This window comes from Xiphophorus couchianus, chromosome 22, assembly GCF_001444195.1.
Source record: "Xiphophorus couchianus chromosome 22, X_couchianus-1.0, whole genome shotgun sequence".
In the NCBI taxonomy this organism is placed as follows: domain Eukaryota; kingdom Metazoa; phylum Chordata; class Actinopteri; order Cyprinodontiformes; family Poeciliidae; genus Xiphophorus; species Xiphophorus couchianus.
The window spans coordinates 8,190,583-8,216,523 of NC_040249.1; the positions used below are offsets into that span (position 1 = coordinate 8,190,583).

Here is a 25,941-nt window from a genome sequence, read left to right on the forward strand (position 1 = left end):
AAGACATGGATGACAGAGTTTGGTGTTTGAGAACTTGACTGAACTGAAAAGAGCTCTGAACTTAACCCAATAGCGTGGACTCGTCCCACAACATTGTCTGACCTCACAAATGTGCTCCCAAAAGACTGGTCAAAAATGTCCATAAAAACTCTCCTAGACCTTTTGGAAAACCTTTAAAGAAGACTTCAAACTGTCAGGAAGCAGCTGAGTGACTTGTTTTGGTAATATAGTGTAATGTACCACTGTATTTTAAGGATGCAATTTATAACAGCAGGCAGTCATTCACAAACCAATCTGCAATGCCAACTTCTGACCACTAGAGGGCGTAAAGAAATCTGCATCTTTAGAGGAACATAATGCTATTTTAATAAACCAGACAAAAGATGCTGTGCCACAAATACATTACTCTGAGAAATTAACTGCTTTATGAATTCAGGAAATATTTTTGGGGATCACGATTTAATGTCAACGAGTTTAAATATCTTTACATTCAGTTCCAAAGTTTTCCAGACACAAGCAATGGGAAGAAAAAATATAAACTGTGACGAATAGATGTGTTTCGATCTCACTTGAATAAAACTCGAAGCTTCATAGCATTTAAAGTACCTTTTGAATTATGGTGTAAAGAAAAATAATAATGGCCAATCGTAAATCAGAACAGTAAGTTTTATTTATTGGTTCCAGCTGCACTGTATGCTATATGTTCACCTTATACAAGAAACAAATACAAATACTCACACTAAAAACCAAACAATCTGCTAGCAGCCACATCTTGCTAAAGTCCTGGTGTTGAGGGGATGGATAGATAGATGGATAGACGGATGGATGGATGGATGGATGGTTGGATGGATGGATGTGGCCGCTGCTTGTTCACAGAGCCTCCGGGAACCCCATCTGGCTCTCATCACAGCAGGGAAAACAAAGGAGGAACTATGAGAGGGAGCGAGCGAGGGCGAGGTCAGCCACATCAGGCTACATTTATATGAACATTTAACAAGGCAATACAAATCTAACAGGAGTGAAAACCTTCCAACATCAAAAAAGAAAAAAAAATGTACATTTGATTTATAAAAAAAAAAAAAATACCACAATGGAGAAAGAAAAGCAGTAATCCAGAGTTTCATCTAGTTCTGTTCAGATTTGATGTTTTTGTTTTTTCCTGAGTTAAGACATTTCCCGTTTGGATTCCCCCTCCTCAGCCCGACGCATTCATATCTCGCAAGTGTGTTGCTGCCATGCAAATCAGGTCCTTTGGATGCCAACATACAATATTGTGTTCATAACAAGCAAACATCCAAGGTATGTTGAAAGATTACATCTCATTTTAATGCTATTTCCCGATTGTGTTTCTTTTTTTTCTTTTTTTCTTTTTGGTTTAAAAGGGTCGTTCCTACCTCATAAATCCAAATGTTATCCCACATCTGCTTTCTCCTAACGTTTCTTTACATTCTGGGGGCACAATTCTGGGGGCACAACCCTTCACAAACTGAGGCAGGTAAAATTAGAGTTTAGATCGAGGAAACTCCTGATCTTTCCCGTCTGCTAAAACATGACTGTAAACCCTCGAGTTTTTCACAGACTGAATAACAGAAAAAACAGATACCGATTTTCAACAAAAGCACAGAAAACTAATCATACAGAATGGAGTAAAACAAAAACATGTATTTGAGCAGAAGTGTGGAGAAAAAAGAAAAAACTAAAGGGAAAATTAGGCTTGACACGGTCCAGGGAGGACGGGGATCTGGATTCTGTTCTGCCTTTAGTTCCTGGTAACACATCCCAGAAGTCAGAAGAAACCTCCATAATATGGACGGAATGGTAACAATATAAAGAAAAATGTCACTTTTTTTCCCCCAATCGGGAGACAAAATCAAATCTGAAACGGGGAGAGAGTTTGGATCTTCTGCGCAGGAGTTTGACAGTCGCTCAGTCCCATCTTAGTGTGGCAGCTCAGGCGTGCACCGTCGTCCACTGTCCTCATGTGGGTTTAGTGGTTTCATACAAAAAAAACAAGAGTGCGTAACACATTGCCCCACAGGCAGTTTGCTGGTAGGTCCAGATGGCTGAAGTCAAGCTTATGTTTGGATGGGTTGACTCGGTCGGATCCTTGGTTTTTACACTGGTTTCGTGACCCTCGTCTGCTCCGGCGGCGGTCCTACTACGGCTCAGTCATGTGCTCTCTCATGGGGTCGCCGTGTTTGGAGGGTTGATGCGGGGAGGCAGCCTGTGACGGATGGGTGCCCGGGGGGAGCGTGTGGGCGATGGGCAGGCCCCCAGGCACCAATCCCTCCATAGGTCCAATTATCCCGCCGGGTGCGACGCCCATCACTCCAGGAGGAAATCTGAAAGTGAACAAGCGGAATGAACAAAACACCACTGGAAACGTACACACTGGAACTTTTGTGGTGACGAGAAAATAATGTAAAACGTTCCCAGTAATGGCCGTTGTCTGTTTCAGTGAAGGATGTCTGAAAAGGATTTTGAACCAACTGCAAGTTTCAAACAAAATTAAACTGTTTTAATAAAGTATAAGCAAAAAATCAAGCCCTGTGCTATCTGTCATCATCTCTTTTAGTAAAATGTACATAAACCTACATTTCCCCATTCTATTCTATTGTAAATGATTTGGGGATAAATGTGATGTTAATAAAACCAACAAAGGAAGATTTAAGGGAGTCCTAATTACATATAGAGATGTATTTAAAAGGTTGCTATGGTGAGATTTTGAAATTTTGAGGTTTAACTGATTATTTCTAAAGCACAAAAAAAAATCAACCTTAAACCTATAACATCCACTCTATTGGATTAACACAGCAAGAATACAATTAAGTCACAGGCTTGTTTACTGTATTTCAAAATGCTTCACATTTTCTGACATTTTTATCATATCAGGAAACAGCACTTGGTCTAACATAAAACGTCACGTATTAAAAAGAGGCACGTAAAGGCAATCAGTGTCTTAAAAACATTGAAGCATTCAGGACAATGTGTAAAAAGGGTGAAAAGCAAATGTTAAAATGTATTTTTGCCATATCAATTTCACCACAAAATCCCTAGTTTTGTTCATCTTTTTGAACTTTTTCACATTTGTCACAACTAAAAACTTGATGTAGTAGAACATGTTTGTGAAGTGGAGAAAAATTGTGTTCAGCCCCCTTTAACTCTGATACCCCTGCATGAAATCCTAATCAGTAAACAAAGTCCACTTGTGTGTTATGTACAACTCTTTTGTGGAGGCCTGAGAGAACAATAAAGAACAAAAAGCCTCAGTGTAAGGTTGCGAGTTGGCAGCATCATGCTGAGGGGAAAGTAAAGGCTGAAGGCTAAAAACTGGGAAAAAGAATTGGACAAAAAATTTTGAGAGGCTGCAAAAAAAAAAAAAGGTGAGATTCCAGTTGGGCAACAATTCAAGAGCGACTTGTATTTAAGTCTTACAGTGGTCTAGTGAAAGTTGTCCTGTAATCTAATTCAAACTTTTCCAGGTATTAAAATAAATGTAATTGAATTACACTAATTAATCTGGTTAATCTGGAGCCATTTTACATTAGACCAAAAAAAAAGAATTGATGTACAAAGCTCATGGAGCTGTGCCCCTATTATTATTATCTTATTGTATTGTTTATTTAATTCTTATGTTTTTATTGCATAATTGTCTTGCATTTTATTTATTTCATTTGCATGTTAGTTTGTGTAGCAGTTTATGCAGAATGAGCTGTTAGAGATGCGGCTGAAAACATTTACACCCCTAATGTTTTGGGGGGTTGCCACCACTTTCCAATCATGCACCACTTTTCTATCGCACAAAGTCAAAAGAAACCATCCTGATAACAACATTGAAGTTTGTGGCTGTAAACAGAACAAAATGCAAGAAACGTAAATAACACTTCAAGCTAACTGTCCGTAGCCCATATCTTGTTTCTCTTTCCCCTTTCAACCCCTCCAACATTAGATGGAAACATGAGTTGTGCTTTGGTTCCTGTTGAGGGGTGGGAGGTGGAGAGGTAGCTGGGGAAACAGGGTGGAGGGCGGTGGGTGCAGTCACTGGGCGAGTAGGTTAGCGGGTGAAGGAGAACAAGGTTACAGCACTCTGCAGGGTTTTGTTTTCATTAAGAATCTTTCTTTTGAATTCATTTACCTGGTAGAGAATTAGGTATATAATTTGTCCTGCATTCCCCCCGTTGCTATGGCCTGTACCATGGTTTGGTTCACTCGGCTGTGTGAGAGAAGCAGTTCAGGCTGGTTGAGACAATGTAGAGACTGGGAAGCGCACAGCCTAGACTTAACAAGCTCATTTGGGCCAAAAACACAAAAATTGAATTCACACAAACACAAATACAAACTTTTCAGACCGCCCCAGCCGCACTACTGCATAAGTTGAGACGGCGCAAAAGTGCTCACCGCTTGAAGTGCGAAAACCTCCTACCTGTAGGCAGCGCCGTTGATCTCTGGGTGAACCTGGGGCTGCTGCTCCATCATCCCCCATGGCGCCGTGGTCACGAAGAACTCTTTATTGACGCAGTTTCGCAGGCTGTCGGGAATACGACCTGCACGTGGGAGGATTGAGTTTCGCTGAGTCAGGAGACGGAAACTCGCAGCAGATTGGGAAAGATCAAGAACGGGGATCCGTACCGGTGATTGCTCTGCGGATTTCCGTGGCAGCGGCCTCTCTCATCTCCAGCGACGCCTGCTCACTGTACCAGGCGGTGTGGGGTGTGCAGATCAAGTTGGGGGCGTCTTTGAGAGGGCCCTGGGAAAAACTGTTCGGCAACGAATAAAAAGTAGGTGGAAATACAAAGAAATAAGCAACAGATATTAGAAGATGAGGCGCACCTGAAAGGCTCAGACTCATGGACGTCCATTGCAGCGCCGCGTATCCTGCCTTCTTTGAGGGCCTGAGCCAGAGCTTTCTCATCCACAAGGCCTCCCCGTGCCGTGTTGACCAGGAAAGCCCCTTGGCGCATCTAAAAACACACAAAACAACAAAACAGGAGAGTTTTAGCTCAACCCGGCAGTAGACACAAGTAATTTTTTCCTATGACTTTGGTTTTTTTTTAAAACACTATTATTCTGTTCACATTTCACACAGTTAGATTGATTTATTGGGGTCTAGTCATTATTAGTTATTATAAATGATATGGTCCTGGGCGATAAACAAGGTGCCAGGTTTTTCTGAACCTTAAACGCTGCTGTGAGGTTTATACCCTCTAGGTGGCAGCAGTAGGCAGCAGGAGACAAAAAGGACTCAGAATAAGATCTGCACTCATCACAGATGAAAACACTTTGTGTACAACAGCGGCATTGCATTTCACAGTTACAAAACGTAACACAACTAATTGTATTTTAGGGTTAAGGTGCATTGCTTATATACCCCTCATCCATTGCTGAACAGAGACGTTCTTTGGTTTTTAACTACCTTGCTTGTTGGCAGGTAAGTATAAATATGAGAACATAAAACATAACTACATGTTCTTGAAGCCGACTACGCAGTCTTCACAGGGTAATATCTGGGAATAAATGTTTGGTAACTACAAAAATATAATTTCTAAGAACCTAGAAAAATCTCTGCTGTTAGATTTACATTCTTACAACTTGAGAGCAACTTGTTATGCATGAAGAGCTTGAAGACCACACTGCAATCTTACACCCACACTTTTTGGAGGCACCTGGATCACACTGACCTCAAAGTTATAAATGAAGAGAAGCGACATATTCTATCCACCCCCACACGTCTCATCAGTGTCTCTTTTCGTGTGATTGCTTCTGATATTCAACAGAAGAAGAAGAAAAGGTGACGGCTGAACAACACGGAAAGATTCCCGTAGCAGATTCTCCAGGAAATCGCCAGCTGTATTTATATATTGTTTCCTGTTTTATTTATCACCCGGGTCCTGCGGAAGACAGAGGGGTCCGTCTAGAGTCGCACCTGTTTGATGGTGAAGTCGTTGATGAGGTGGTGGTTGTGTTCATTCAGGTTGCAGTGCAGGGACACGCAGTCGCTCTGGTACAGCAGATCCTGCAGCGTGTAGACCCGCTGGACTCCGAGTGAGCGCTCCAAGCCGTCCTGCAGGTAAGGGTCGTAGAAGATCACGTTGAAGCCAAACGCCTTGGCCCGCATGGCCACCGCCTGGCCTGTGCGCCCTGATGGAGGCGAGGAGGAGAGAAGCCCAAAGTGGTGAAATGTCGTGTGTGTGGATGAACACGCGTCTCCCTTCCACGAATGAGACACTCTCTCGTCTTTCCTATATTGAGGAGGACTAAGAGAAACGTGTCTGTATTCATATTTATGAAAAATTAATTTATTTAAGAAACTAAAATAGACACTCATAGGATTTGTTTGAGTTGCTAGTAAATATATGTGACTTTTTGCACATATTTTGCAAAAATATAGGCAAAAAGTCCAAAATTTGACCTAATTTTTCTAAAAATGCTACAGGTGAAACACATTTCTAAACTTTAATCGACCGTAAAACTTAATTGACTAATTTGATGAATAAACTCCAGAGAAAGGACATTTTCTTTGAAAAAAACCCCCCAAAACATATTACAGTTTATCTACAGTTCAGATTGTGCTAAAAACTACTACAAGTTCTTAATACGTCCATATTGATATCTGCAAATTTATTTGACTTTTTATAGTGAATTTTTTTACAGGTCTTGATTTTTTTGTTTTCATTTATTTGGATGAAAAACGTGTTCCATAAATTGATGCAGAAATTGCACAACTTGCTGCATTAAAAATATATCAGCCTATAAGCAACAAGGTTCTTGGCATAAAAGAGTCAAAGGTGGAGGACTCTATGATTCAGGAAAACATATTTCTCCTTTAAGACATACGTACATAAAACATGTCTTTTATGTATGTTTTATGTATGGAGAAAGAGTCTCTTTCTGGAGAGAGACTCTTCAGAGTCTTACCAAATCCGATGAGACCGAGTGTCTCGCCCCGGATCCTGGCCGCCCCCGACGCCACCTCCCGGATCTGCTCCACACTCTGGACCCGCGTGCCCTCCCGGAGAGCCTGGTACAGCCAGGTGTTTCGCCGGTACAAGTTAAGGATGTGACAAAGCGTTGAGTCTGCCGTTTCTTCTACAGCCGCTGAAGGAATGTTACACACTGCGATGCCTGCAGGAGGATAGACAGAGGAATGCACATAGTAATGATGAGACTTAAAATACAAATGCACAAATGTCTACTGCCATGATATTACCTACTAGAATAAATATAATCTACAGTTCTGTTAAAAAGTGTTTGCCCTCTTGAAGACTTCAGCTTTTTTTGTTCTTGTTTTTGTCATACTATATGTCAGATCATCAAATGAGTTTGCATATTTAATGTCAAAAATCACCAGAGTAAATGAAAAATAACATAAGGCTAACAGCAAAACATAGTTGTAGTAGTGTTACGGCATTTGGACTGCTTTGCTGCTTCTGAAAGCTGGTTTTGGAAATGGTCTAGTCAAAGTCCAGGTTAAAATTTAAATTAAAATGCTGTGGCATGATCTTAACCAGGCCTTCTATGTTTGAAAATTGCCCGATGTCGATGAAATAAAGCTTTTTTGCTAACAAGAATGTGCCAAAATGTGTCCAGACTCTGCAGAGCAATGCAAGAATCTGAATACCAGTGATTACAAAAATGCCAAAACCACAACCTAATAAATGAAATAATCATTCGAAAACATTTAATAGGTTACACTACAGTTTATATTTAAAGTTAAAATGTGTTTCCTGTTCAGTAATTAAACATTCAAATATGGGGAAGAAATGTGTAACAGCAACGTTAAAAACCCTAAAAACAAAACAAAACAGTACAAACTAAGCAACTACCTGAAAGATGATCACAGTAAGAAATCCACGCCAATGTGATGAAACACAGCAGCAACGTTAATCAGGATATCACACTAAATCCGCCTCTCATGCCAAACAGGGGCCAAATGAGAATAAAGAGGATTTCCTGAGTTAAAGCAGCTGCTCTGTGGTTCCATCATGTTTACAGACAGTAAATAAATTCTACAACACATGTTGTTTATGTTAAGCTAACATAACCAGTAGAGTTTGGTTTGACCCTGAGGAAAAGGCGAACTCTCTTTATCCACTTTGAATCATTTGTGCCATTGTTCCCCTCCTCGCGCACGGATAGGCCATGCTTGCTTTCTCGTTTCCCGTTTTCATTACTTTTGGCATATAATTACTGCGTTATGCTGAACGGCCTCGATCTGCACGCCGGTAACCGGCCTCTTTGTGCTCCACAGCCTCACCGAGCTCCCCGGCAGCCTTGATGTCGATGTTGTCGTAGCCGCTGCCGATGCGTATGATGATGCGCAGCGCCTTGAACTTCTCCAGGTCCTCTCTGGTCAGGGTGATGGTGTGGTACATCATGGCCCCCACGGCCTCGTTCAGCACCTGCGGGAATCACCGTCTTTATCATCCATTTAAATCACGCTCCTGTTATCGCTCCAACTCCTGATATTCAGCAGTGAGCGTCTTGTTGCAGCCGCCATGAATAAAAGTGCTTTCACCACCTTCCTTTATTTATTTATTTATTTTTTCATTCTGGACCCGAGTTTATGTTCGTCATCTTTCATCTAAATGCAAATGGATTGTTTATGTGTGCTCTAAAACACAAGCAGTTGTCTGTGTGTTTACTGTATAATGAGCGCATGCAAAAGCTGCTTTTTGTCACAATCCATTAACTCAGGCTGTATGCAAACAAGGTCAGAACGGGTGCAGACCGGACAATAAAGTAGACTGACAGCTGCTGAGAAGCCCAGCGAGCATTAAGAAGTTGCCGCGGCAAAGCCAAGGCCGTTAAACAACTGGTTTTAAATTCACGACCCACTAACAGAATTGACCCACCTGAGCCAGATTAGCATAGTCATGAATTTTCCACCCAACACATTTTATTGGACTTAGAAATAACAGGAGCTGGATGCTCAAGGTTGAAACTCTCCTTGCGGATTAATGTCGCTATGAGTGCAACAGGAGCTCCGTAGGCTTGGATGGAGGACGACGGCGAATCGTTGTATCCTGTTAAGTAGTGGGAAAACTGAGAAAATGGATTTTAGATTTCACTGATGAGTGAAAAAGAATTCCTGCAATGCTACAATTAGACTTGGTGAACAAAACACAAAACCTTAAATTTATTGAAGGCCCACATGAGAACCACAAAGAAGGTGTCAGTATGAACAAATATTTATTTCTGAAGTTTTGGGAGAGACACAGCAGTTGAATCTTCATGCTTTCAGTCTGAATTATAAACTAAGTAAAGCTAAAGAGGCATAGAGACAAAAATACAATAATTAGTTAGCATCCACAGTTACTTTGTTAGCATAGGACTGAGCCAGGCTTTTTCCCATAATGCTTTGTTAACTGCTTCAAGCGCCAGAATTAATAAAGATGTTGATGTTATCTCTTGAACGCAGAAACGAATGATAGAAATGATTTAATCAGAATTTTTGATATTCGGCACCTGTCACAAACTAAATTAGGTTGATGTTTTATATGAATCCTGTTTACACGACAGACAATCTGGCTAAAAATGTCAGACGTTATCGCCAAGGCACAGAGGTAGAGACACAGAAATCATAAATGTAAACAAAGAATTGTCATTAGTTATGTTCGAGATAATATAATGGCATGACAACACAGGTCCTTTGCTTTATTTAGAGCTGCACACAGAGACTGATATTGTTTTCATGCTAGCTACATTAATTATGTTAACTGCTAATGTAAGATGATGTAAAAATATCACATATTGAACTCTATTTTGTCGATATTTTAAACTCTTATTTATCACAACATTTATACATGCAGAGGAATATGACATCTACTAATATGTATGATGACTGTTCACAGCAGGAAGGCTAGAAGAATTATTTTGAAATCTGTTCTTATACTATTATTATAAACATGGAGTTCTTACATGCTACATCGTTCTTACAGATATGTAAAACTGAATGTACGATTTGCATTGTTGCATTTTATTCATCAAGAATTTTCTAAATGTCTTTTTTTAAATGACGCAAGCTACTTTTCAATAAAAAAGCCACTTGGCTTGTTCAGTTTTCTTCTGTTAGCTTAGGAAGACTCAAACATGCTGAACCGATGACAGAGTTCACTACCAGCTGCTTCAATGACTTGATTCTGTCATGACTGGAGTTTGCAGTTGCTCATGTCATGCTAATCAATGAAGCAAGTAGACCCTTTTGAGATTAGTAAAAGGTGAGAGCTGTTAAACTAAAAGCAGCGTCTTAAATCACCAGTGGAGTGGTAAGCTAAGCCTCATCAGGGCAAAATTGAGCTCAAATAGCTGTAAAACATCATTAATTCATAATACAATCTTTGACAGAGATTTACTTACTCTCAAAGAAACTCTCCAGAAACTATTTCCAGTTCACCCACAAGCATGTTTTAAGTGTTGTAATTAGCACTAAAACAACATGAAGCAGCTGCTGTCAAATCAAAACCAGAAATACTTGAAAAGTGCGCCACTTTGATTTCTTTCTGAAATTCTAAGGGCTGCCTTTGCCTTTTCAAGGACAAGACTGCTTCACCCATCGAGTGTGAGTGCTCTCTCATAGATTTCTCTTTTTTTACTCAGCTACAATCACAAAACGCTCACCAGACACCACAAGCTTACAAGCTCAACTTTGAGAATATCAATTAATTTTTCTTCGCCATGCAAGTGAAGCTGCTAGTAGGAAAAATACAAACACCTTGCAAGAGCAAGTTCACAAAAAGAAAAAAAAGCATATGTTATTATTACTATTTATTTATTTTTACATAACTGGACTGTAAAGAATTGAATATGTTTGTAATCTGAACCAAGTAAATTGGGATTAATTGGAAAATAATGAAACTGTATTAATTTCAAATGTATCAAATTTAACTAATTTTAGCTGAACTGAATCAAACTGAACTGACCTGAGCTAAGTAGCATTTGCTATATAATTTAATTGAATGCAATATAAAATAATATAACTGAACTAATAAAATCAAACAATTCAACAAATAAACATACTTTATAAAACTTAGTGACTCAATTCACTAAGTCAAACACGTCATGTACATTATTTTTTTAACAACTCATCAACTTATGAAAGCACAACATTTAAGATTAGAAAATGACACTAAACCAAAAAAAAGTTTTTTTTTTAATACACAAATGTGGGCTTAATATGTGCATATTGGTTGTTATTTCCCTAAGGTACTTTTAATCTGATAAACAAGCCTCATCTGAACATATATTCTAAAGTATTGGACTGTAAATAAAAAAAAGAAATCTTATAATGAAACAGAAATGAATGAGAACAAACAAAACCATAAATGAATTAATCAATCAGTCCCCATATGTCTGATTCCTTCATTGCTACGTCTGAAAACTTCAAGGATGTCTTGTTATAAAAACACAACAAAACAAAGCGATGCTTCAGTTTTCCCACAGAGAGTTGGTGATGTTGTTCATCTGTAATTCGGAGTGCGTGTGTGTCCATGCGCGTGTGTTGGGGCGTGTGTGTGTGTGTGTGTGTGCATATTTGCAGCCCCTCTGTATCCTCTGCTGTGTCGTTATCGTTGTGGGACTGCAGCCAACACTGATGCTTCCAGATGGGCCCTCTGTTTGTGTAACATAATCACACTGAGAGCATTTCGCTGCACACAGATTACTAATACCAACAAAAAGATTTACTTTGGATCTCATCAACTTGAACTGTAAAATTAAAACACACGTATGTTCAAGGAAACCACTTCCACGTAGGCAGAACAACGGAGATGGTTTTACTGTCCTTTTCTCCTCCAATCCCTTAGAAAGCTCTTTTTGAGTTTGGATTGTAAACTTGCCGCTCATCGGCCCCGGCGTACAGACAGTAAAGTAAGACAAACGTTTCACCCACTCTGGCTGAGAACAATTACACTGCATTTCTATTACCAGCCTCCTCCTCCTCCTCCTCCTCCCACTCCTCCTTATTTAACAAAGCTGCACTTCAGCCCCCAGTGGGATTAGCGTCAGTGATGAAACCATTATGGCTGTACTGGGAGATTGGAATGAGCCAGTGGGCTGAAATATCATTAAAACATTACAGAGGGGGAGGCTTGGAAGGAGGACAAGGATTTTTCTTCTTCGACAAGCAGAAAGCAAAACAATATTAGAAACAGAAGTTCATACAGTGTTACGCCGGTTTGTGCGCCTTTTTTCTTTCCATTATTGAAACGTTTAGTGATTTTTTTTTTTCCCAGGCTAATGTGAAAAATCTCCCTCTTCATCACTGGAAGAAGTTAAAAGGCAACAACATCTAAGAGGAATCGGTGATTATATTGACTAAGAGCTAAACGATACCTTTTCATGTATCTCCTGCGTGGACTGGGCGTCACAGAAAGCCACGGTGGCCAGGTCTTTGAGGATGGGCATCTCCACGGTGCAGTCGCGCCCATCCAGCAGCGCCACCAGGGGGCGCGGGTGCATAGGCCCATTCATAATCTGGGGCCGGATACCTGCGGAGAGGCAGAGAAAACAGGCGGTCAATTATTTGCACCTGGCACAAACGCAGTGAAGTCAGGAGGCGCATGCAGGAAGTGTTGACGACAGATCCTGTTTTTGGCTTCGGATCGATTTCCACAAAACTTGACCTCTCTTCTTCTCTCAAGCCACCGTCATCATCGTCTCCTCTACCTGTCGGCGCAGGTCGATATCTCAGACACACATATTCGCATCCACGATGCGACCACCCCATGACTTGCTGTTTTCCCAAACTGTTACCAGGCAACAGGTCCTTTCACCTCATGAGGTCATCACCTCCATTATCCTATCACTTCACAGGAGCCAGGGCAGGTCTTTGCTGTGTATTTTTAGATGGTGGGTGTACAGTGTAGATTATTTGCAGTCATTCTGATGCTGGAATAAAAATGAGCAGTTTGGACGTTTCTCCATAAAAGGGGGTCACGGCCATTAATAAAACCCCTGCTAAGTTCAATCAATAAAAGTTTCAAGTCGGTTTAACAGGAGGTAAAATATAATCAGACTGTGTGCGCCCAAATGCTGATGAAAGAGGGAAAAAGAGGGAGAAGAAGAAAAAAAAGAGAGATGGGAGGTGGGGGGTCCAAACACATCCACTCTCTGGCTCCCTGCTGCCTGTTGTCATGGTGATTAGAGGATTTGGGCAGGATTATGAAATATTTTATTTAGTGGCATCTGCGCTGCTGGAGAGGACATCCAAGCCTGCTCGCATCGTGACTGCGCCTCTAACTCCTCCGGTTTAGGAGAGAAGAGAAAAGCTTTTCTGACCTCTACGGCTGAAATGTCCAAGCATACGTAGAGGAAGCAGTACATGTGCCTGCATGGACAAATTAACAAACCATGCTAAACCTAGGAGAAAAAAGGCGGGTTCCTGCATGCTGCCAAGGATTTTTTGCAGAGTTTTGCTTCTTGTGTAAAAAGGATAAATAGTACTTCGTCAGTTTAATTGTTGGTTACTTTTCTGATACTTTAAAAGTAACCATTTTAGTTGTTTTAATTTTAGAAATCGATTTTTTATTTGGTATTTACTTGCTTGTAATTGCAAAGTAAAACTTATTTAGCAAACAGTATTAACATACAGCTATGCAAATAATTAAGAGACCACTTAAAATGATCACTTTCTCTGATTTTATTTTTTATAGGTGTATGTTTGAGTAAAGTGAACATTGTTCTTTTATTCCATGAACTACTGACAACATGTCTCCGAAATTCGAAGCAAAAATGTTATGTGCAGAAAATGAAAAATTGTCAAAATAACGAAAAGGACGCAGTGCTTCCATGCCTCAAATGATGCAAAGAAAACAAGTTTATATTAATGTAGAAACAACAATACTAATGTTTTAACTCAGGAAGAGTTCATAAATCAGTATTTGGTGGTTTTCATGGGTTTTGAGTAGTGGGCTCTTAATTTTTTCCAGAGCTGTATGTCCATTTGCATCAAAAACCATTTAGTTATTTCCGTGTTACTGTGCCAAACATTTAAAGCCTCTCATTTTATCACCATTGTGTACACAATATACTTTGTGAAACAATACTTAACACCTGAAATCAAAGAATAATGCCGGTGTATGAGTTGAATTTTAAGGGAAAAAGATAAATGCTAAATCTCATATGTTTGGAGACCTGTGCATTGCACTGCTTCATTTAAAAAACATGCACTGCATTTTGGAGAATCGATATACCCCAGCCGCTTCCCCCAGTAAATAAATAAATGAACAACTGAAACCCTTTTGCATGCAAAATGAGGAGCAGCGGCGTTCCCCTGTTCAAGAGTGAACTGGAATCAGAGGATCAATTTTTATAAAAAATAGAGCTTAGTAGGTTGACATTAATATCATTGCTCTGACAAATGACTGGAATTATTATTAGCTTCATTCATTTGATTAATGCCTCTGGCTCCGCTTCTTGTTCTTCTACAACAGTCGAGGACGAACTGATCCAAATCCAAAGCAGGACTGACGGGGGAAGAGAGGAATTCACCACTCTGCAGCCGATGAAAGATCGCTAAAGGAGTGAACACGAGATGACTGACGATGCATTTACACAAATTTATCTCTGCGATAACAAATGAACTGTCAGGCTTTGCAGGGACAGATTGTAAAACATCATTGGTGACACCGAACGCCTCCTGTTAATTTTTACACATCGGTTATCCCACCATAAGAATTACGTCCGGCAGCTGGGTGGCATGCGGCATCTGTGTCAGAAAAGACACAGACCAGAAGAGTGAAGTGGGCAGCAAGCAGAGTTTAATAAAACAAACTTTAAAGCTGCACAAAGGCAAAGAATCCTCTGTTGCCTCGTCGCCTTTGATTCTTTCATAATCTGCCTCTTGTGGGTTTCCAACTTCAGAAGAGGTGTTTGATTTTGGAAAATCTTGCTGTAAAGTCCCAAACAAGGATCGTTCAGTCTCACAAAGCAGCTTGAAACTCCGTGTCAGACTGGCAGAGCGTGAACGGAAAACAATTACCTTTACTGGCTTTGTCCTTTTGATTCACTGTCGAGGTTTTGTAATACCAACATGTCATTAGAATTCTGGATGGACTCTGAAGGATGAGACAACATCCCTGCTCTGTGTAAAACTGCAGCTGCTCCAACTGCTGCCTCTGTTTGTGCCACATCAAACTCATTCCACATTTCCCCTTACAGTTCACAGTGGTTATGGTACATGACTAGTTCCCATGGCTGATCAGGGCACAGCATTCCTGGGTTGACTTGAATCACTCAGTGTTGTGCTCTATCAGTTAATTGCTTAGCTCACGTAGCGAAAGAATGATCTGAAATGGACTGTTGTGGGATAGTACCCAGTATCTACTATGATGAAGTACAGCAGTGTCTTCCTCGATTTAGTGGAAAGCTGGAATGTTTTGGCTTTTATGTCGTGATTCTTCCATTCATAAAGATCCAGATGGAGTTATACATATAAAAATGTCTTGATGGTGTCAAACTAGAAGTTTTACACTTCATCCTTTTCTAATTCTTGCAACTATGTCGGAGAAAACGTTCCAGTCGGTGAAGTAAAAACAAACTTTCAGGCTTGAAAACATGCCGGCATAGCCAGTGACACGGTTTTCATTTTTTTCACCTCGTCAGGATATTTTATTGCACCACAGAAATTCTGTGGCTTTAGATTTTAAATGTCAGAGCTCTAAAAAAATATATATTGATGTGTGAAGTTTACTCGCTATGACAGTGCAGAGCTCTATATTGGTAAATTTGCTCTTTGGAAATCCTTAACCGATTTGAAAATATGTTCAGTTCCTCAAGGCGGCTAATAGAGACAGAGGAGATTATGTTACAAACACAGAGAGGTTGAACAACTCTGAATATTAAACTGCAAGGCATCTGTAACATATAGAAAGATTTTTCTTTTTGCCAAAGTTAAGACATTTAAAACTACATTTGGTATAAAGCAGCGGGTTTGGTTGTGGTAAGTTTGAACGTAACATTATTTTGATCTGTGTGGCTGGAGGAACCGCAGCATGAAAGCAAAGCTAAGTCCCACCTCAGAGACCTGCTGCTCCAGAGCAGGAGTAAAATTTAAAGTAACCCAGGGAACAACTAATTAGCAATTATTTTCAATTGATTGTTGAGGAAGGTTTAAATAACTTTATATTAAAATAAAAAACAGATTGTTTTAAAATCCAAAATAAATACTTATTTTAAACTTTTAACACTCAGACAAAAACATCTTAGGTGAATGAAAATAATTTCAAATGACATTTAGCAATTGCATGAATAATTGTAGGACTGACAGTGAATATACATACAGCTCATGATTTAAACCCGTAATTAAATATGCGTGTGAATTAGTCGAAGGCCGGAGACAAATGTTGCTCTATTTCAAAGCACCTATGCAGTAAATCAGTCTTCATGACAGACAAATAAATCTGTACTCAGCTGAATATCTGCTAATACAGCATTTTTACAATAACCTGAAAGATTTTCAAGTATTTTTTCCATAAGCTAATGTGCCTGAGCAGTGCGGCTAATTAAAAAATTGAGTAAACAGACATTCAAACAGTTGAATCTCATCAAAGCGTTTGCCAAAAGGAGTGGAAATTGAAAAATGTTGTCCCTTCACCTGCTCCTCCTCTGAATGTCACAGTCACACACCTTGAGCCTGGGAAACGACAGGAGGAAAGTCCACTTCAAATAGGCTGGCTTTGCTTCTTTTTAAAAGTTTTTAAATTTTTTAATTATTTTGTGTAATTTGTAACAAATAGTCTGCGTAGACATATGCGTGCATGCACTGGACTTTGTGTGGGTCAAATGCGCTGTTTTTGTGTGCGATGCACATCATGGACATGTGGCCTGTTATTAGTGCGAGTCAGGCACATCATGCTGCTCTTGAACAGTAGTCATCATGCAGAAATGTGAAAAAAATATAAAAAATAGCGACTTACAGTCTGTAAATTACGGTTATATTGCTGGTTGGACTCTTAAGTTTGTGTATGTGCCTGTTTGATGTGTTTTCGTGGGGGTGGGTGTGTGTGTGTGTGTGGGTGTATGTACTAGTAAAGCAGGTGTAAGGAGCAGACTGCAGCCTCGCCAAATACACCTGTAGCTCCCCGGCTCATCATCACACCCCTGCAGAGTTCATTATCAGACTGGAAAATACCTCCATCTCCTGACGACAGCCGCACAAAAGCAACGTTGTGAGAAAAAAGAAGCTGACACCCTGAGGTGGCAAGTCGGAATCAGATGCTTTTAATCCCTAAATGAATGAGAAGGAAGCAGTTGGTGGAATAAATGCTGCTTTAGTTAAAGGTACTGGGTCAAGAATCTGCTGATTAATTATTTCCTGGTGGCTAATTGGCTGACTGCAGCCTAATAAGGCAGAACGTGAGGCTGAATTTAAGACACAAATAACCTGCAGATAATTAACACTTAACAAGGTTGTTAATGTGGGTCTAAATGGCTCTGATACCTGACCAGTAATTAGAACAAACTTACTGGTAATACACCGAGAGAACTGAGAGTTGGCTCCAGTTTTAGATCAAAGAAAAAAAAAATACACCTAAAGAGATTTTTCTGAATTCTTAAAGCAAACTGTTTTTTTACCTGCACTCTCTCAAAAACTTTCAAAAATAAAATATGTCAGCAGGTCACGCAATGTCACTCTGCGAAATGTGAATAATCGTGGTGTGAAAGGAAAATGAAACATGGTTGTCAAATGTTATCACAGATAAAAATCAAAAAGGTTTGTCATACAACTCTGTTCAATCCCCTCTGGAACTCTTAAACTTCCAGTGCAAATAATGACCCCCTCAGTGAACAGGGTCCACCTGCGTGTCATTTAATATCAATACAAATACAGCTGTACTGTGAAGACTTCAGTAGTTTTTGGAAAACATTACCACAGCTGCACAGTGGCGCAGTTGGTAGCACTGTTGCCTTGCAGCAAGAAGGTCCTGGGTTCGATTCCCGGCCGGGGTCTTTCTGCATGGAGTTTGCATGTTCTCCCTGTGCATGCGTGGGTTTTCTCCGGGTACTCCGGAGGTTAATTGGTCTCTCTAAATTCTCAGGTTGTTTATCCAGTCTGTCTCTGTGTTGCCCTGTGACAGACTGGTGACCAGGGTGTACACCGCCTCTCGCCCGGAACGTAGCTAGAGATAGGCACCGGCAACCCTCCCGATCCCACTAGGGACAAAGGGTGAACAGAAAATGGATGGATGGATACTACAACTAAGTTCACAAAGTCTGATAATTAAAATCCAAGTAGTATCAATATTTGTAAGACTATACATTGTTATTTCATAGATTTTTGTGTTGAAAATTGTAACGTAGCATGAATGATGTGATGGAGAACTGGTCACAGAGCGCTTCTATGAACTCAATCTACAAAAGGGCTTGTAGATTAATTGTAAATAATCACATATCAGAAACAAAATTATTCCTTGATTAGCCTTCAACTCGAGTCACTATGCACTATGCTGGCTTTTAGTGACAACACTGTGGATAGCACTATCCTTATCCACGTGTCCTTGAATGAGCTTCCTCCAGAAGAAAACAGTGAATAATGCCTTACACAACGAGTTCTTAGTTCTTCTGACCAAAGCAATCGACTTTGACCTAGTCTAGACTAGAACATTTTAGTTGTTATGCTTTTTTAATGTTGCTGTGCTCTAAGTTTTTTCTGCTTACATATGGAGATGTTCTAAAGGAAATAAATAAATCTTCTCATATATAGAATGAGAGACACTTTTAAGGAAAGTTGTGTTGCATGTTCATTTCATTTGTGCTTAGAAGCAGACAACACATTGGAAACAATACTGCTGATGAACCCAAGATTTTAGAGAGCTTTTTAGAAAAACATTCTAATTGAAACATCGATCTGTTGTCACAAAGGATAATATAGCATTCTTAATAATAATAATAATAATAATACAGGTGTTGGTGATGTTTATATAAAACACCTTAGATTAACTTGAGCTTTTACTCGGAGATGGAAATGTCTAAACCATCTTAAAGGTGAAGTTTAAGTATAATTTGCAAAACAATACCTTGGTTTGTTTTGGTTTTTCTCATGCTTTCAGACATCATAAAGACTAAATTAAATAATCTACAAACCTAACAATAACCTTAGACAACTTGTCACCAAAAAGGTTGAAAAAACCAGGTCATTAATCTTCAACTCAATTCAAGTTATCCATGTAGCACCACTTTATAGCAAATGTTGAATCAAAGAAATCTACAAGGCATAGAGATCCAATAGATATACAGAAATAGAAATCAGATCAAATTAATTCAATCCAGTCATCTAGACAGATTTAAATCCAACTGCATGCATTGTAATCCAAATCCTAGTTATAATGCAAGCAAATCAAACTCAATTTAGAAAAAAAAGAAGAATCCTTGACTTTGTAACAATCCCTCCTCTTAGTAACCATGAGGCAACAGTGGAGAGAAACATCTCCCGTTTAACAGAGAGAACTCCCAGTGAAGTCGATGTTCAGTGTGATCACTGTACGTTTTACAGCCTTAATCCCAAAACACAAGCAGCAAACAAAATAAGACCCCATCATAAACATTACACATACTTCCAATAAGAGATAGGACTTAACGCATCACAAATTGTGCATCATCTCCTGAAGCCCATGACCACCTGTGAGGTATCCTTATTCAAATTTTCAAACTAAGTCCACAGTTTCCTTTAGTACTCCATACTGCATGTATGATTCACACGTCGATGGTGGTCGCTACATTGTAGCCACAGCTGCCCTTAGGCAGCCTGACAGAAACGGAGTCCAACCACCAGCAGGAAAGGGGGTCCAAGTGTCTTCCCCAAGGAAGCAACAGAAACATATTTGCATCTAAACAGCAACTTTGAACCGCTAGTTAATTCAATTTAAGAGAGCCTAGATGATTTTATATTTTCTATGTCCAAATCCTGCCTGTTTGATGGGATGAAGTCCAAGGCAGCATGAACCTGTAGGAAGCAGAGCTAGTTCTACCCAGTCATAAAGATCCAACCTGAACCAGACTCTCACCCTGAAGCAGGGAAGAAAAACACCAGAGACATTATTCAACAGTTATATAAACTTAAGCGAGCAGCAAAAACAACAGAATTAAAGATGGTTTATGTTGGGCTGGAAAATACTTTGGCTGCTTGTCTTTGGGATTAAAATGTAAATTGGCTATGCCAATGTCCTGTTTTGTAATTAAAGTATTTATTACAGCTCAACAGCCAGCATTGTCTCTCAGCAAGAAAGAAACCAACAAATAAGCCAACAGGGCGAGTAAGTAAATCTAACCGTGACAATAGATTTTTTTTTTTTTTCTAATACAGTGATGCTCACATGTCCTTGCATTACTCAAGAAAAGCTTTGTTGGACTAAAGTTGATGGTATCATTAGCCAACACTAATCACAAACTGCACCACTTGTCAGGAAGTATGGAAACCTTTGGCAGAGCTGGCCACAGCATACGCTCCACCACAAATGGATTACAGATGTTCCGAAATAAAAAGCCTTTTTGGATCTTGACAGTGCAAATAGTTGTTTTAAACTTGAAGAAAGAGAAACGGAGAACTCGGGGAAACGCGTCACTCTTTTGTGAATACAATTTAACGTCTGACTCTGTTATTTGGCCCTGTCCGCGTAGGAAAATTAGCTCAGATAGCTCCGCAGCCAGACGCTGTGAGTCAGAGATTTCACTCAAGAGCGAGAGGGATCATTTCCTTAAACAGAAAGAAAAAATGACAAAAGAATATAAAATCTCATTCCAACCTGTTTCTTTCTAAGCACTTGGAAACCAGTGTTTAAAATGGCATTCAAAAACATCAAACTACATCTGAAATCTTTTTTTTTTTCTCCTTTCAGGCTCTATTTTCTGACAAATCGAGCAGCCTGGATTTGCGGTTTCACGGATCTCCGACACGCTTTCGCTGCTTTACATAGACAATTTTATTTGGAAGTTATTGTGCTCCCTTCAGATTTATTTGTGGCTTCCTATTTGTGAGGTTGTCACACACTTTGAAATGTAAATGTTGCACTCTGGGACCACAGACTTGCATCAACTTACCTTCCCTATTATAATTTTACAAATATTTTCACTGTGTGAGCTTTCTGTCTCAGATTTCCGTTAATAGCCTTTTGAAACAGTTTATTCTCTTCACCTGCAGAGGAGTCAGACACTCAGACCCTCTCTTGCGTCATTTTTTAAATTACAGGGGGCTGCTTTGGCCAAACACTCAACACCCACTTACTCATGGATCTCTTTCCCATCTCTGTCCCTAACAGCCACATAAACTCGTCAGACCTGCGCGATACATGCATCAGTAGGTGTTTTTGTGGAGCACATAAAACTGCAAAAACAAAAGGAAGTGAGGAGTATTTTCCATGGCGCGATGATGTCAGGGACGGAGTTCACAGTAAGCTTGAAAAAAAAAAAAAAAAAAAAAAAAATACTTGGCAAGTGGTGCTGGACAAAAACGGCCTTAGTGGCTTGGGACCAACAGCTGGTTCTGGTTACCTAGTAACTCCCAAGCTGGCGGGCTTTGGAGATGAGTGAAATGAGGGAGGGGAAGTACTGACCCCCCGGTGGGTTTTCTTTGTGGCAAGTGCAGCAGGAAGCAAAGCACAAGCTTTATTGTAATTACATCAAATCTTGTCCCTGCAGGCCACCCAACCTCTGACTCCAAACATAATGCGAGCTATGACAAGTGGAAGTGCCACGGCCATTGTTTCAGCAAACAAAAACTTAATTAGGCCCTAATTTTAGCTACAGTTTGTGTACTAACGATAATGATATGGATCGGCAGGGGATTTATAGTGGGATAATGCTAAAATGACACAACGGTTTTTTCAATGTATAGCTTTACGGCAAAGCAAGTGTGACTGTGAAGGTTCTCACCAGAGAGATTAGAAACTCTTATTTTGAAGGACAAAAGGAAGCCATTCTTGAAATGCCCTGATGTGACAAGAGTTGGCTAACAGAGACGGCTCATGGGGCGAGTCAACATCAGTCTTTTACAACAGCACTGAAACTACAGTCATCCATGTGCGAGCATGTTGGCTGCTCGGAAGAAACTGAGAGCGGGAAGAAAAAAATACAGATAATTTGTAAGTGAGAATATCGCAACAGCCAGTGAAGTTCTTTAAAGGGAACCAGTGATTCTTGAGAAGAGGGACAAAACAGGTCCTATGGATAAAGCACAATTTTTTTTATAAAATATAAACAAAATATAATTTTTTCAAATATCTGACTAAACTAACCTGGGCCATGTGAGCACAACAATGTATGTTTTCCTGGTGTTTGCTGAATATTTTTTTATTTTAAACTTTGTAGTAGGTGGAGGGTGTCTGTAAAATCCCTTGTCCTGGAGCAGAACTCAATACATTATAATTGTTTAAAACAAATATGTCCTCCTCCTATTACATCATATAAACTGAGGTAGTTTGGCATTTCAAGTCTGTCAGAGTTTTTACTGACAGTGTGACTCTTTCAGTGATAGTGTTGACAAATCTCACTTAAATGTGCAGTTAATTCATTTTAATGCATTTTACATAAATGGCCTTACTTCACATGTATCAAGTATTTCTATTTACTCACTAGTTTGTCACCACCTTTATTTCTGTGTCAACTCCGTCATGCACTGTCAACTCTGTCAGATGGACTTTCTGTTGTATTTTGTTTTAAATAATATTTCTTTTGTTTCTTGAGAAGCATTTGTCTGTAAAACTGAGTAAAAATATCACTAATAGGGTCATTAAAAATAATTTTACATTTATTTTTGTCAGATGGTGTTGACAAAGTTCTGGGTCAGGTCCAAAAAAAAAAATGTTGCAACTGGGAGCCTGCACCTTAGCATCTTTAGAGTTCCAAAACATTATTTGTCATATTTATATACATAAGCTTGAAGAATAATACATTTTTTTGGGGGAAAGAGGATTTAAACCCATATTATTAAATGATGCTCTATTTGGAAGCAAACATAAGATAAAAATAGACACTTTAGCTTGTTTATGCAAACAGAAACATTTAGCTCTAAAGGTAAGGGCCTGGTGACTGCTGTGTGCCCATTGACAGTCTAGGTGCTGTGTCCATGTACGTCTGTCTCTGTGAATATCTGCTTTTGATAATGTTTCCCTTTCTGTCAACGTGCCTTAGTTTCATTCTCTTTGCTTAATCCTGACGATTTGAACTGAAGGCTTGTGGTATATTCGTGTAAACAGCATTGTTTGGTTGTGGGCAAAGGATTCGAGTTATACTGTAAAAAGCTGGAGCGAGGTTTGAAAATATAAATAAGTAAATATCATTCTTAATTACAGACCAACATTAATTTTACGTTATCTCGGGGCCCTAAGGAGAAGCAAAGTTAACGTCTCTCACTTAGACTTGTCTAAACTGATCAAAGCTGAGTGGGATAATCCACTAAAAAAATACTGTTTATAACATACAAAATTATTTTTCTATTGTAAAAATTCACAATGGGAGAAATGTAATGTCTGCTTCTTTCTTTTTTTAATAGGGATTGATTGCCAATTCTAACACATTCATTCTTAGTCTGGTCTTGTGTGTTGATGCAACTCTACTGATCATAAAAGTCATAGAGCTTGTGAAACAACAAAGCAATATCAGTGTTGGAGACACCTATCATTTTTTTTTCTTGCTCTTCAAGTTCATCCACTTTCACACTATGAGTGGCAAAAAAAACCCAAACCAAAACAAACAAACAAACAAAAAACTGCATGGTTACACTGTCATACTGTCCATGCATGTTAATAAAAATCAGGGCCCTGCATTCTTGTGTGTGTTTACGATCCCTTAGGCAGTAGAAAAAGAGGGGAGGTGTAATCTTTTCTTTGGCAGAGTTGCCTTCGCTGGCTCCCAGGCAGACCCTTTCAGCGCCCAGCTACACTGCCGCCAACCCCAGCCTGTCTCTTGTTCCACTTATGTGGACACACAAAGACATTGTTTGTCCTTCCCCTCCGCCTGCCCACCCCCTTTTAAAGTTATCACCATCCAAATGGTCCAACGGAGGGGTGAGGAAAGGAAAGGGAGAGAGGAGGGCAGGGTGGGTTCACATGTAAAAGTGGAAGAGAGTAAAAAAGGAAGGAAGGGGGGGGGGAAACATATGCTGATGCAAAGATATCACAGATGGTGTCAGTGCTAGCTGAGGAAGAAAGACAAGCGCCTCTTCTCCTTAGAAGCAGCAAGGTCAGGGCTTGGGACAAAGGCAGCTGTCGGCACTGACAAGCAGCAGACGGTGGACATCATCTTTACTTCACACGCAGTCGCAGAAACAATTACGTCCAAATGGTTTCAAGATCTGTTAACAGCGACAGAGGCGCAAAAAATATCCAGGAAATCTGCAAAACTGCTTTTATGTAGCATGCTTTGTTTTAGAATTACAGAAAACTTTCTGCAGGATATATAGTACCCCAAACCGAAGTCCAGTGGTTACAATTCCCCCGCTGACCCCCAAGAGCAAGCCGTCAAACATGCGTGCACAGTTGTGAAAGTGAATATAGGCACGTTGGTTCATTTTGCACGGCTGTGTGCTTTCATTAATTAATTCATTCAACAAGAAAACTTCAATTATTTCTTACATTTGTATTTTAAAATCTCCAGATATTTCATAATTTTATATATATATAAAAAAACCTTAATCTTTCATACCTCTGTCTAGGAATCAGATGTCAAGATGCATCAGTTGTAACATTTTTAATTTTTTTATTTTATTGTGGTAAAGTCTCTGTGTAATTTAAAAATAATGTTTAATTCAGATATCTCCTGGTCAGAGGGTAAATAGTGATTCAGATCCTCAAATATTGGTGTCTTATTCATAAATGCATACATAACAGTTATGACAATGTAGTAATAATAATAAGTGATGCTACATCACTGAAATCCTCCTGATGTCGAGGCATTAGAACATTTTGACCTTTTATCACTTCTGCAGGCTTTGGTTGAGCTTTTCAAACAACTCAAATATGAAAACATGGGAGTTCTTTCAGTAACAGTCTATCACTGCTACTACTTATCACTTTTATATTGTTTAACAGATTAAATGTTTGTCCAAACAGTGTTTCTCTAAAGACACGAATGGGAGAGCTTTCAAACAGCTTGCGCTCTTGGAAGGCAAACTACATTCCCTCACTTTCAGCTATTAACACTATCTAAACTTTCAATGAGTCACTAAATATTGGACTACTTCCAAATTCAGCAGATTTTAAAAACTTATATTTTTTTCAACATGTTTCATGGTTTTTATGAAATTCCAGAGACAGTTAAGACATTTCCTAGCATTAGCATATAGGCTAAAATGCTAATATTACCACAATAGTTGTTCCTAATACAATACCTACAATTAGCAATGGAAATTAATGTTTGCCAGATTAGCATTTTCACTAATGCCAGCATATAAGCTGATTTTAACTAGGCAGATTGTGCTACCTAATCTTAGCCAACATACATTGTTAGGATATCTCCTTCAGTAGAGCAGACTAATGTAATAACAGCTCCAGCTTGGCTTCAATTCATCATTTAGTGTATTCTTCTCACCTCCTAAGGAGGAAAGAGCCCCAAGCTGAGAATTGCAGCTTTATACTTTGTGTCACCTGCAATGAAATCTCTACTTTGTCTTAAAACACTGAAGGTGAGGAAAGAAACATTCTAAGACTATATTTCTTGTTCTAAATGTGATTCCTCTAAGTTTTTAGTTTTTATTTAAAGCATCAACAATTTATGCCCTGGCAAACAGACAGATTTTACGAAATAAAGTGCAAACATAACATTAAGCCCTTACACAGATGAGAGCTACTCATACGCCAAATCATGTGACCGCTGACCCTTATCTCACTCTCTTTACACTCGTGTGCAAAGCTCTGCAAAATTGCCCGTCTCACACGCACACTGATTCCACGATCCACTTCATTTGTAAAATATAAGGAGCCCTTTCATCTTAAAGCCAACTCCCTCCTCCCT

At 39.5% G+C, this 25,941-nt stretch overlaps 1 protein-coding gene across 3 annotated transcripts in view; it reads right to left on the minus strand.

Annotated features, from left to right (window-relative positions):
- Positions 1 to 648: 648 nt before the first annotated feature.
- Positions 649 to 25,941, minus strand: part of ctbp2a (C-terminal binding protein 2a) — a 70,110-nt gene continuing 44,817 nt past the window's right edge. For 2 of the 3 annotated variants that reach the window (XM_028006406.1, XM_028006407.1), the window contains 8 exons: positions 12,331 to 12,485; positions 8,255 to 8,399; positions 6,916 to 7,122; positions 5,924 to 6,138; positions 4,831 to 4,961; positions 4,630 to 4,757; positions 4,424 to 4,544; positions 649 to 2,342 (listed from right to left, as the gene is read on the minus strand). In XM_028006406.1, coding sequence (XP_027862207.1) covers positions 2,159 to 2,342; positions 4,424 to 4,544; positions 4,630 to 4,757; positions 4,831 to 4,961; positions 5,924 to 6,138; positions 6,916 to 7,122; positions 8,255 to 8,399; positions 12,331 to 12,485 — 1,286 coding nt within the window. In that variant the 3' untranslated portion in view covers positions 649 to 2,158. Of the gene's footprint in view, positions 2,343 to 4,135; positions 4,214 to 4,423; positions 4,545 to 4,629; positions 4,758 to 4,830; positions 4,962 to 5,923; positions 6,139 to 6,915; positions 7,123 to 8,254; positions 8,400 to 12,330; positions 12,486 to 25,941 lie in introns of all 3 variants that reach the window. The other variant, XM_028006408.1, reaches the window with a different exon arrangement.